General features: G+C 38.1%; 1 protein-coding gene across 3 annotated transcripts in view; it reads right to left on the bottom strand.

Moving 5' to 3' along the window:
- LOC123755404 (E3 ubiquitin-protein ligase RNF126) overlaps positions 1–12,554 on the bottom strand; it is a 24,141-nt gene extending 11,587 nt beyond the window's left edge. For all 3 annotated transcript variants that reach the window (XM_069305512.1, XM_045738038.2, XM_045738028.2), the window contains exons 1-2: positions 12,398–12,554; positions 4,758–4,987 (exon numbers count right to left, since the gene is read on the bottom strand). In XM_069305512.1, coding sequence (XP_069161613.1) covers positions 4,758–4,987; positions 12,398–12,553 — 386 coding nt within the window. In that variant the 5' untranslated portion in view covers position 12,554. The remainder of the gene's footprint in view (positions 1–4,757; positions 4,988–12,397) is intronic.

Below are 12,554 nucleotides of genomic sequence, written 5' to 3'. Positions count from 1 at the left end.
ACACTGGAAAGACAACCATAGCTGGACTGTATGTATTTCTTACCCTATGTACGATTATGAAACATTCAATGAAATGTGTCATTCGGGATTATTGGAACAAAGATAGGTTTGTTCCTACACCAAATTTTGGGAGATACACATCTCGGCCTAATGACAGGCATCTTCTAATTCTCGGGTGTTTTTATCTTGAGAATAGTGATAAGATTGCAAACGGACTGTGGAAAAATGGGGCATGTGTTTAGTGACCTGAATGGAAAGTACAAAGATTTCTATGTACCAAGTCAGAAGCTAGTGATTGATGAAGTACTTGTTCTATTAAAATAACATCTTGGTTTCAAGCAGTATATTACCTCCAAATGCCACAGATCTGAACTAAAATCATTTGTTCAGTATGATTATGAAACAGAAATGGTGATAGAATATTAGAAGTGCATTGAAAAAATATGTGAAGTGAATATGATAACTATTCACACTAGTGATATGGTAGACATTGGCAAGATCAACTATATAACAAAAGGTAAAATACACAAACCAAATCGTGTCAGGGACTATAATATAAATGTGTGCTTGGTTGATGACTGGTGTGATAGTTGACACTGTGGAATGTGTGCACAAGTGTCAAGTGAACAATGAAAACATTACTTCACCTTGTGAATGTAATCATACTGAACTGTTACATGTATTTAGTGAAATCGGGCCAAACACCAAAGATATGCGTGTTTAGTCTTGCTATTGTCTCAACTGCTGGAAAAATCTGATCAACAACAAGAACATGTTGGAACAAGAAGAGTTACCAGTCCAACAATGCCTTACACTGCTCCAAACAGACCAGCTTTCAAAGATGACTTTACAACACAGCTTGAATATCTAATTTCTCAAGGAAAAAGGGTAAAAGACACACGTGAGTGTGTAAAACGTCACACGTGTCTAAGTACACAGAAGAGAGAAGGCACAGAAGATAATTACTACCTCATACAAAAAATGAAGCACTGCATTGTACACTGCTCCTGGAATTATCACGAGCTCCAGAACTTCCGAGTGTGCAGTATGGAGCACAAACATGTAGTGTGTGAAAGTGTATATACAGTATAGTGATATAAATAGTACAATAGTATTGTACTTTACTGTAAATAACCATTTTGTTGTACATATTAGTGACAAGCATATTGACATTATATGACAAGTATATCAATGTTCTGCACGTTCTACAATAAAATTACTCGACACCCTACTGCACCATGTCAATAAAAAAGTCTATAAACATCTTGGTGACATTGAAAAAAAAAAAAAACATATATATACTGTAAATATATAATCACAGCAACTTTCGCTGCATGAATGGGCCACATGACCTGGCTAGGAAGTTTGCTGCAGGAGCAATCATGAATTGGTATCATCATAGTGAGATTTCTTCACCTTACCACAGACTGTGATATTTAACTTTTTCATTCCCATGACTATTTTCATTTCATTTTTTAATTATGCACCCCATACCCATCCCATGGGCAGTGGTGCAAAGGGTTACAGACACACAATGGGTTCAGGAACGGAACCCCACAGTTCGTTTACCTAAGCAAGTGACAATCTTTTGAAGCTAGTTACACTATTATATACACATGTACACATACATATCAATATTCTTAAAAAAAATAAAATAATAACTACACATGAAAGATACAAAAATAGAGACAAGGCAAATTGATCTCATTCTGTTGCACTTAAATTCTAGATATGTTCACTACCAAATGGTCAGTTTTAGTCTCCCTTCTACATTTTACTTTTTCTTTACTATATAAACTTTTCAGTTGTAACTCCCTACATGTTTAAGCCCATTCTCACTCATGCATCCCATTTGTATGCTAGGAATACAGGCATACAAATTTAATACTCATGAAATATATTATGACATGGGCTGGGCCAGTACTAGAACTTTTATAACAAAAAAAAATATGTTTACTATTCTGAACTAATGAGAATTGGCATCAATACATTGGTCTAGGTTCATCAGCTTCGGAATAGTAAAAGCACACCTGTACGTGCATCACCTTGTGAGAATGGGCTGTAGCTACATAAGCACTAGATTAAAAAAAATAAAGTCCACTGAAATTGTTAAAACAATAGCCACATATCAAGCAGTTATGTACTAAATGCACAGCCAATGAAACTTACCATACCGTATAAGCACTAATATTATCGTTGACCAAACCACACACTAGAAATTGATGAGACGACGATATTTCGTCGTCGTCACAATCGACTTGATGATGGTCCAGGACGGACCGAAACATCGTCGTCTCTTCAATTTCTAACGTGTGATTTGGTCAACATTTTTCAGCCACGTTATTGTGACTTCATCTGCACTAATATCATTTCAACAAACACATGCATCAATACATACAATCCAGTACTACACACTCCCAGTAAGCATGAACATAAAATAGCTTTCCTTGTGCATGTTAATTTAAGATTCATATAGGAAATTATATGTTCAACTGATTATTCACCATCCATAAGACATGCAAAATATTTTGCCTTCATTTTCTCCGTGCAAATTGTAAATATAATACAAATTCATCAGGTTTGACTGAACCTGACAATTGATTGAAAGCTGGTAATGGTGGAAGTAGTTGGAGGGGGGAAGGGAATTATCAGGGGAAAGTGCCAAGCCATTACAACTATATAGCACTGTGAAGGGGGGTCAGGATAAGGATTTGGGATGGACGGGGAGAAGGAATGGCGCCCAACCACTTGGATGGTTGGGGATTGAACGCTGACCTGCACGAAGTGAGACCGTCGCTCTACCGTCCACCCAAAGTGGTTGGGAAGGGGAAGGGGGGGGATGGTAAAATGACAGTTTAGGCCCAAAGCCAAGTCCTTAATGGGATGGCATTCAGTTCTTAAGGAAGTAACACAAATTTTGGACAAATGATGTCAAGTTGTAGTCAAAGTTTACTGGGAGTTTGTTCTCTGATAAGCACATTCCTTCATTTTAAATAAAAATTTCTTTCACCAAGAAAAAGTCAAGAAGTGAGACTGCTCTGAAGGAATAATCAAGATATTTCTCTCAGTTGAGGAACAATTTGTCTACGCTACAACATTTATGAAGAAAATCTTGTACAAATTTCTTATATAAAGCGATGAAGTAGTCTACATTTGTTAGTCATTTGATCATTACATGAATGAAGCAGACTATTTATCCATATACTTGTATTGTTCCTAAGCCACATTTAAGAAAATTAATGTACATGTACACATTTATGACACCCATTATAAAACAATATATCCCTTCTTCCACAAGACTAGAACACCTATAGCAATGCCCTACATTATGAGCCACAGTATTAAATAACGATAAAATCTACCCACAAGGACACCAGTATCACTTCACCGGAGTGTATTACAATGTACCATCAGATATAAAATGACTTATTCCATCCATTAGCTGGCCACTTGCACTCGATCATGCTCTTTCAATACATAAACAAATCCCTATGTCCTAATTTGCATGGGTCTTGCATAACGAGAGCCACACCACACCCTACAACATTTTCAGTAAAGATTTCCTCATTCTATTCATTCAAACTTTCAGACTTCTCAACATTTCCTATTTTGCTAATACACATTTTTAACAGCCCATACATTTTGTGGAATCAATGTTGTGGAGAAGCACAGTTATGACTATAGTATTGAAATGTTAACCAGAAGTCCCAGGGTTTGAAACTGCACTTAAGAGGCAGTGAGAGTAAACTAGCAAGAGACAGCACCTCAGATGCCAGTACAAAGCTACCAGCTTATTGTAAAGAACCTACCTGGATAACCATTATCCTGCTGGGGAGCAATATTGGCCCATCTTCACATGGTCTGTGATTATTGGATTCCAGTCCCCCAGTGGACGACTCTCCTAAAGGCCAAAGCTCGATGGCACGAGAAGGCGGTAAAGCCAAAATAGCTGCCACAAAAGTTCCCTATCAGTAAAAAAAAATCCATCTTTATACTCAAATTATTAACCTTAACTTCCACTACTTCAATTCCTTTTCTATTCCTTTAACCTCTTTCTCAAAACCTTCTCTACGTCATGAACAACAAACAAGAGACTTGCACCATTTAATCCACCTCGTGCACAGTTCAACCCAAGAGACTAATTCTCCTATGTACAATGTTTAGCTCTCACTTTTACCAACTTATTTTCCACCTGATTTTCCGTGCACCAATTAACATTTAATCCTTCATGTAAAAGTGTTTCATACGCTTAGTGTTGGTCCTAAGAATGTCAACACTAAAGCGAGTAAAAATACAGTAAATATTTCTTGGGAAACATTTCACAATACAGTATTAGATTGAGTACTTACAAAACAATTTTATATACTATATACCATTATAACAGCTTAAATACTGTACAGATTACAATATTGATATAGATTTCCTATGCACAAGACAAAATACTTGATATATACAATACTGTGTAGCCAATCCAAGTATATTACAGGCACAGTGATTTGCCAAATGGTCCCTAAAGTTAAATATTTATTAAACAATCTTCAGGCAGTCTCATCTTATTATACATATATATATATATATATATATATATATATATATATATATATATATATATATATATATATATATATATATATATATATATATATATATATATATATACACTGTATTAACAATATCAGAGAACCAAATCCTTTAAAAATATGCCTTTTATAAATGACACACAAACGGTACTACTACTATATGAGATAGCTGCTCACCTCCGCCTATGTCTTGGGTTAAGGTGTCTGAGACGTTGACTTCTACGAAGACCTGGGCCAGAAGAGGAGGCTGCAGGAGATGCACCTCCTGATGCTGCCGAGTCTGAGGTTATTACATCCCACATGTCAAATGGCTCCATCTCTGTGTCACTGGAACTGTCACTGTCCGAGTCTCTTGCACGGTCCAGCTCTTCAATGAAGCCGCTGTTACATCGTGGACATACATAATCCTGGAGAATATTATTAAAATATAATTAAGGTTCCAAATAATAGTCATAATACTTTTAATTCAAGAAAAAAATTGAAACATTTACATTTAAATAAATCAGAAATAGGTGTCAAACTATACGCACAAGAAGAAATTTCATGAAATTAACAAAATACTGCACTAAACCCTACAAAATATAAATAAAAAGTGTTTGAGAGTGAACAGAAAAGTAAATGGCATTCTCTATTCCATTTTAGTAACTGTACATGACAGTGAGAAGAGAGGTAGAAAGAAACTTTGAGAAAGGGATAGGGGACAAATGTAAAACAGAACCAGGCTTTCTATAAATTATTCAAATGCATGTAATTACATTGCATATATAGGATAAAATCCAGAGGATTGAAAATGGGGAACAGATTCAGAGAAAGCAAATGAAATATATGAAACATTAACCCTTAAATGAACAATTTCAAAGTGTGAACCTGACAATACAGTTTTCAGATAACAAGTGTACATAGAAGTGTTTCAAGACAAATGAGAAAAATTCCTCGAGGAGTTAGGAAGAAACATAGCAGATGGCCCAAATCGAGTCTCGCCTTGGATTTTGAGGGAATGCACACTTGAACTCAGCATTCCACTTCAAAATCAATTTTTAAGGCATCCTTTACATACAGGAATCTTTGCACATATTTAGGGAAAGTCAAAACAATCCTAATCTACAAAAGTGGTAACAGAGAAGGCCCTATAAATTATAGATCTGTATCGACGAGAAGCAGGGTTGTCAAATCATTAGAATAGATAACTAAACCAAAGGGTAGAATACCTGGAAAAAATTACAAGACAGTATGGCTTTTGGACAGGGAGATTCTGCTTAACAAATCTACTTAGTTTAAGAGCACCACAGAGATCTTACAGGAAAAAATAGTTAAGCTGACTGCATTTATCTGGACCTATAAAATGGCTTTTGAGTGTCACACGGGAGGTTGCTCTGGAAGTTGGAACATGATGGACTTGTGAGGGGAATGCTATTTCCATGGATTAAAAATTTTGATAGAAAAATGCGGGCAGTAACCAGAGGCAATGTATCAGACTGGAGAAATGTTAATTGGGAAGTATCACAAGGTTCAGTTCTACCACCAGTAATGTTCATTGTCTATATAAAAAAAACACCGACGGCCCATTGGATTGGTGTAGAGTACGAGTCTGCAAGGTTCCTCGTTTGTACATTGATGCACAGATTGATTGTATGTACAGTAATTACTGTACCGTTTGATTTTATCGTCTTTTAAGGGTGGAATATTTTTTGGGCTAGGGTTTTGTCACCATACTATACTGTACATGAGGATATTGCATCATTTGTGGTTTTTTGCAGTTTTGTGTAAAGAAATTCCTCTTGTACAAACCTACTTCTTAAATCGGCTTACAATCCAGCACAGTACAGTATTTACTTTATGGCCATAGAAAATAATATGGTGTTTAACGAAGAAAAGTTCCAGCTCATGCGCTACAGAAAAAATGAAAATATAAAAATGGAAACCACATACAAAATGCAGTCAAATCATAACATAAAACAAAAAGGCAATGTAAAGGATTTGGGTGTACTCATGTCGGAAGACCTTACATTTAAAGAAGACAATAAAGTAACCGTCACAACTGCAAGATAAATGACAGGTTGGATAACAAGAACCTTTCACACTAGAGATGCTATACCGATGGTACTTTTCAAGATGCTAGTGCTCTCTAGAGTAGAATACTGCTGCACAATGATGGTCCCTTTCAAAGCTGGAAAAATTGCTGACCAGGAGAGCATACAGAGATCCTTTACTGCTAGAATCCACTCAGTAAAACATCTAAACTATTGGAACCAACTAAAGAGCCTAAATCTGTATTCTCTTGAGCACAGGCGGGAGAGGTACATGATAATTTACACGTGGAAAATATTAGAGGGGCTGGTCCCAAACCTGCACACAGAAATAACATCACACGAGACCAGAAGACATCCCAGGATGTGCAGAGTACCCCTGTTGAAAAGCCGAGGTGCAACAGGTACTCCGAGAGAGAACTACAGTATCAACATCAGAGGTCCAAAACTGTTCAACACGCTTCCACTACACATAAGGGACATAACTTGCCGACCCCTCACAGTGTTCAAGAGAAAACTTCACAAACACATCCAAAGCATACCTCATCAACCAGGCTGTGACTCTTACATCAGACTGCGAGCAGCCACGTCCAACAGCCTGGTTGACCAGTTGACCAGTCTAGCAAAAAGGAAGAGGCCTGGTCGACGACTGGGCCGCGGGGTTGCTAAGCCCTGAAATAACCTCAAGGTAACCTCAAAGTATGGCATCTACACAAACACAGGACAAGGATGTGGACACAATATACAGGTACTGTATATATATGAATTATACTCAGAACCTAATATCAGAAAATTTCTCCCCACCCTGAACTTTCCCCAATGTTACCCATGTACAGTAATTTGTTATCACTTCTGGCTAAGATAAGGGAGCCATTTTATCAGTTTGACAAAAAATCTTATTATGGTTACTGTATTTACAATTCAAATATAGGTATTTTAATTTTACTTTCATGTTATAATTAACAATATTTAAAAAATGCAAGAATTTTTACCGTTTCATGTCTTGTTCTCTAAAATGTGATGATGTTACTAATACTGAAGCTTAAGAATGCATATTAATAAATATAAAAAACAAACTGAACAGCAGCTACTATTGATACAAGTGGTTATAAAGAGGTATCATGGGTTGTATTTTTTTTTAATGTACTGCATTTATACCAGTTTGTAGCACAACATGGCTTAGAGCACTGCAGGATCATTGCAGCCTATCTAGGTGGTAGTGCAAATACAGTAGTGCATATCTAGAAAGCTATACAAATATTGTTCCCGAGAGTATAAATATACAAGATCATGAATACAAGGTGGAGAGTGGCAATTGAGAAAAACATACAAATTTGGACAAAATTTTGAGCCAGGGACACTGAACCAGTAAAGACAAAATCCAAAAAGATGGTGGATGGAATATCATCATCAGTGAAGACAACAAAAAAACAAATTTCAAAGGCTTTATGCAGACAAAAATACAGGAAGGTGCTTTTCTTGGCAATGTAGTGATGATTGAAGATTTGCTAGAGACTAATTTTTTTTTTTTTTTAATTTAGAAAAGAACATGAAGGTATCAAGAGCCAGGTTAATACTTTATCAGGCAGTATTTTGCAGCAGGATAAAGAAATTGCTAGCTTGACTGACGAGGCGAGTAAACAGGAAGGACAAATCAAGGAACTAGAGAAACAATATGAGACATGGAAAATGAAGGAGGATGAATTTGACAGGGTTATTGTCACATTAACAAAGACAAAACTCAAGGATATTATCTTAAACAAGGTTGAATTCCCGAGGGAATACTCAATTTGGAGACCTGACAAAGATTAGAAAAAGTGGAGGAGCTGTCGTTCTAGTGAAAGAACACCTGAAGGTAAGAGAACTAATAACAGACAACCCACGAGAAGTTAACAATGTATCTGGAGAGTTGTAATCAGGATGATAAACTGATACTTATAAATATTATACCTAGAGTCCACCTGCAAGCAACACATAGGCCAAGGAGGAGCTGGACAACAAACAGGGCCTCATAATCATGAGATAAATTATAGTAAGAGCAAATAAAGATAAATCACGATTGTTGATACTTGGCGACTTCAAATTTTAATTAATAGGGTGGGAGGAATATGAAGCAATAACAGAGGATATTTAGACTACCAAATTCGTAAACCTCATCCTGAAGACTCTCACATTTCATGTTCAACAGGCCACGAGAATGAGGGAAGGGGGATGTTCCATCGATGCTGGATTTGATATTCACCAGGAAAGATTAGGAGATTTCACTGCCCGAAACGCTGCACGTACTAGTGGCTTTACAAGATTGTAATTACTATCCTATGTATCCTCACATTCCCAATGTACCTTCTTGTATATATATAAATAAATAAATAAATAAAAATAAATATCTGACATTCAGTACCTTCCTCCCTTGGTCTCTCTTACCCATGTTCTTTCCAAAAGGACATGGGTTAGAGAGAGGATGTCCTTTTGAAAATAAGATATGCAACGTGTTATAATCTAGAAGAAAATAAGGGAAAATGAAGCATTTGAAAAATTGAATTTCAGATGACACTTAAGAACTTAGCAAGTTCTTTAATGAATTTGACTGGAAAAACATTGTTAGGGAAGAAAGTACAGGAGATGAATGCCAAGTTTTGGCATTAGCATATTTATCAGAATATGAAGAAGGCATAAGACAATTTATACCAAAACAGATGCAGAGCAAGAAAACAAGATAGGTTCAACAAACTGAGAGGGCCAAAGAAGAAGACAAAATAAGCAGAATCAATATAGGAAAAGGCCAAACCCTCAAACACGGCAGAGACTTAACCTAAATTGCTGCACAGCCATATCAGGAGAAAATAACAGTGAAGGAATAGGTAATGAAACAGGATAGGGTCAGACAGATTCACTACAAACGACAAGGAAGTGTGCAAGGAACTCTATAAGAAATTCCAGGCGGTCTTCACATTAGAGCAAGGAGACGTTCCAGAGATAAGAGAAGGAATAGTTAACCAGGCACCATTAGAGGAGTTTGGGATTACCAGTGGGGAATTAAGGAAGCTTTTGCTAGAGTTGGATGTGACAAAGGCTATAGGCCCGGATGGAATATCACCATGGATACTAAAGGAAGGAGCAGAAGTACTTTGCCTGCCACTCTCCATGGTGTATATGTCAAATCACTGGTAAAAGGTGAACTGCCAAAAATTTGGAAGATGGCAAATGTAGTCCCAATATACAAGAAGGGAGATAGACAGGAAGCACTAAACTACAGGCCAGTGTCCCTAACTTGCATTAAATGCAAGTTGATGGAGAAGATTGTGAAAAAAAAGCTAGTGGAACATCTGGAGAAAAAGAACTTTTCTAACATCAGCATGGGTTCAGGGATGGCAAGTCATGCCTCACAGGATTAATTGAATTCTACAACCAGGCAACAAAAATAAGGCAAGAAAGAGTGGGCTGGGCAGATTGCATATGAAATGTACCTCACCACACTAAGCACAACTAAATGAGTACAATCTGTACACACGTATATTTTCAAGATTATACATAATGAATACAACTATTAACATCAATACAATATGAGAGTATGAAAAAATTCAAGTGAGAAACGGTGAAAATAAATGGACAGTTATTCCCATGCGGCACCTCACCTCATTACTAATAAAAAATGCAAGTTCCCTCAGGCCACTCTAGGTAAACCACGATAGATAGACTTTTTCCTTGGAGTTGTTGTGCATAACACTGTGCATCATCATCTCAAGATAACCTCAAGATAACCATCAATACAACCTGTACAGTTCAAGGGTTAACTGTACAATTTGTATACATTATAAATTTAGAAGACAGCCAAAAACATAACCAGTCACAGGCAGTCTTAACCAATGGCTTTCAAGCATTCAGAGTTGTGGTAGCAACCAGTTAGGCTTGTCCAGTCACAAGTTACAGTCAGGCAAGCATTTACAGACAAGCATAACCAATCATAATGCAGTCAAGCATTCACTGTTGTGGTAGCAACCGGTTAGGCATTTACGATCAGTCAGGCATTCACAGTCACAACCAGTCGATAAACAATAAGAGTTTATGTCAGGTGCTCGGGCAGTCTGCCTCCCGATCCACCAGCTGGTAGCAAGGAAGCCCACCGTATTAACACAGTCCAGACATGGCTGGGAGGGGTACAGCTGGGGAGGGGACCCAGTGTGGGGGATGGAGGTAGCAGAGAGGGTCCGTTATGAGGGAAGGGGGGACGAGAGGGACTTGGGAAATGACCGGGGGTGACCAGCTCTTGTGTTAAGTCCTAATCAGAGGCTCGTCCACTGCAGCAATCTCACGCCACCGCCTACCTGCCCACTGCTAAACTCTGCCACCCATCCTGCTACTCACCTGTTCATGCATTGTCTCCTGACTGTCCTGCTACCCACCTGCTCTGTGCCCACCCTGCCACCCGTTCGTTCTGCTCCCTGCACGCCCACTCTGTCAGCCATTTCACTATTGCCCATTTGCCCACCCATCCACTCTGCCGCCCACCCTGCTACTCAATCACCCACTCACTCTGCCACGTGTCCACCCACTCACACTCTACTTGTTCTTCCCTTGTATGATTCTAGTGCACATGTTTCTTAAAGGTTCTCTTCCCCCCCCCCAAGCCTCTCACTCGCCTGCCATCCCTCTGCCCCCCCCCCACCATCCATTCATCCAGTCCCCCCCCCCATCACCATCCATCCAAATTATTACCCTCCCACATATGACTAAAATAGTGACATTTTAAACCCTCCTGATAATAGCAGGCCTCAGAATTAATGCCCCATACAGGTCCTTAATTAAATAGTGAATACTGAACAAGCACTCCATATTCTAGAGGCAACTTTGTACACCAAGTCAAATTTAACGATTAAATTGACTTCGTACACCAAATAATTCATACTCCAGGGCATTCATAGACCAAGGTTCCACTGTAATTATTTTTTTAAGCATGGAGTAACATTTTTGACAGCCACAATGAGGCTTTAACAAGACCGTAGTTCACAATCCACTCATTATATTCATTAACAGTTAAAATTATGCATAGGCTAGGAGTTGTGCACCTAAATAATAATAAAAAATTGCAACAAGGCGACATATCGCCCAAACTACAGAATATGTATTACAAAGGATACAAATCAGTTTGTAACCAGACAGTTTGCCAGTGAATTTTAAAACCAACATAACTTTCCAACAACCTAACTCCTTCATCCTTTCCAACAACCTAACTACTGTATATATATATTAAATATATATATTATAAATAGTTTATATATAATATATATATATATATATAAATATACACACGAATTAAGGTTTGGACAGGATAAAAAAAAAAGGCTATACAACTATATGTTTGACCTTACTGTGGCTCAGAACACAACCTCACGAGATTGTGACCTTAGGTTTCACTATGGCTGGAAAATACTACAAAAAAATTAAAAAAAAAACTCATAGTAATGACCCTCTTGAAATTTTAGCTCCATAAAATCACTAAATTAACGTCGCCCCTTTGGCCGTGCCAAACAATTTTACAGCCACACATCTTTGGGAATGGGAGCGAGGCGGGGCCCACTCTGGCCCAGGTGAGCCAGGGATATACCCAGACAGACATAATTAATACAGAAACTCGAGAACTGCGGCGGCCGGAGAGGGATAATACTGGGATAACAGCTGAAGGATACAAGGTGACGAATAACTTTCCCGTATGGGTGTTCACCCCTTCTCGTCCCGTTACTCGCCACTCGTCACGGTCTCACACAACCTCTAGGGCTCTTACACACTTACAGGCAACTGTGGGGTGATCTCCACATTGCATTTGTGACAGAAAAATCTGGCAGAAGACGAAGCTGTTTCCACACCTGCTTCCGCCATTTTCCTTGACTCGGACAACACAGCGTTCGTTGTCGCCGTAACCTGCGCCTTTGACATCCCTCTCTCCATA

The sequence above is a fragment of the Procambarus clarkii genome, chromosome 55 (genome assembly GCF_040958095.1).
Source record: "Procambarus clarkii isolate CNS0578487 chromosome 55, FALCON_Pclarkii_2.0, whole genome shotgun sequence".
Lineage (NCBI taxonomy): Eukaryota > Metazoa > Arthropoda > Malacostraca > Decapoda > Cambaridae > Procambarus > Procambarus clarkii.
The sequence above is the reverse complement of the archived record's forward strand: the minus strand, read 5'-3'. Positions and strand labels throughout refer to the sequence as shown.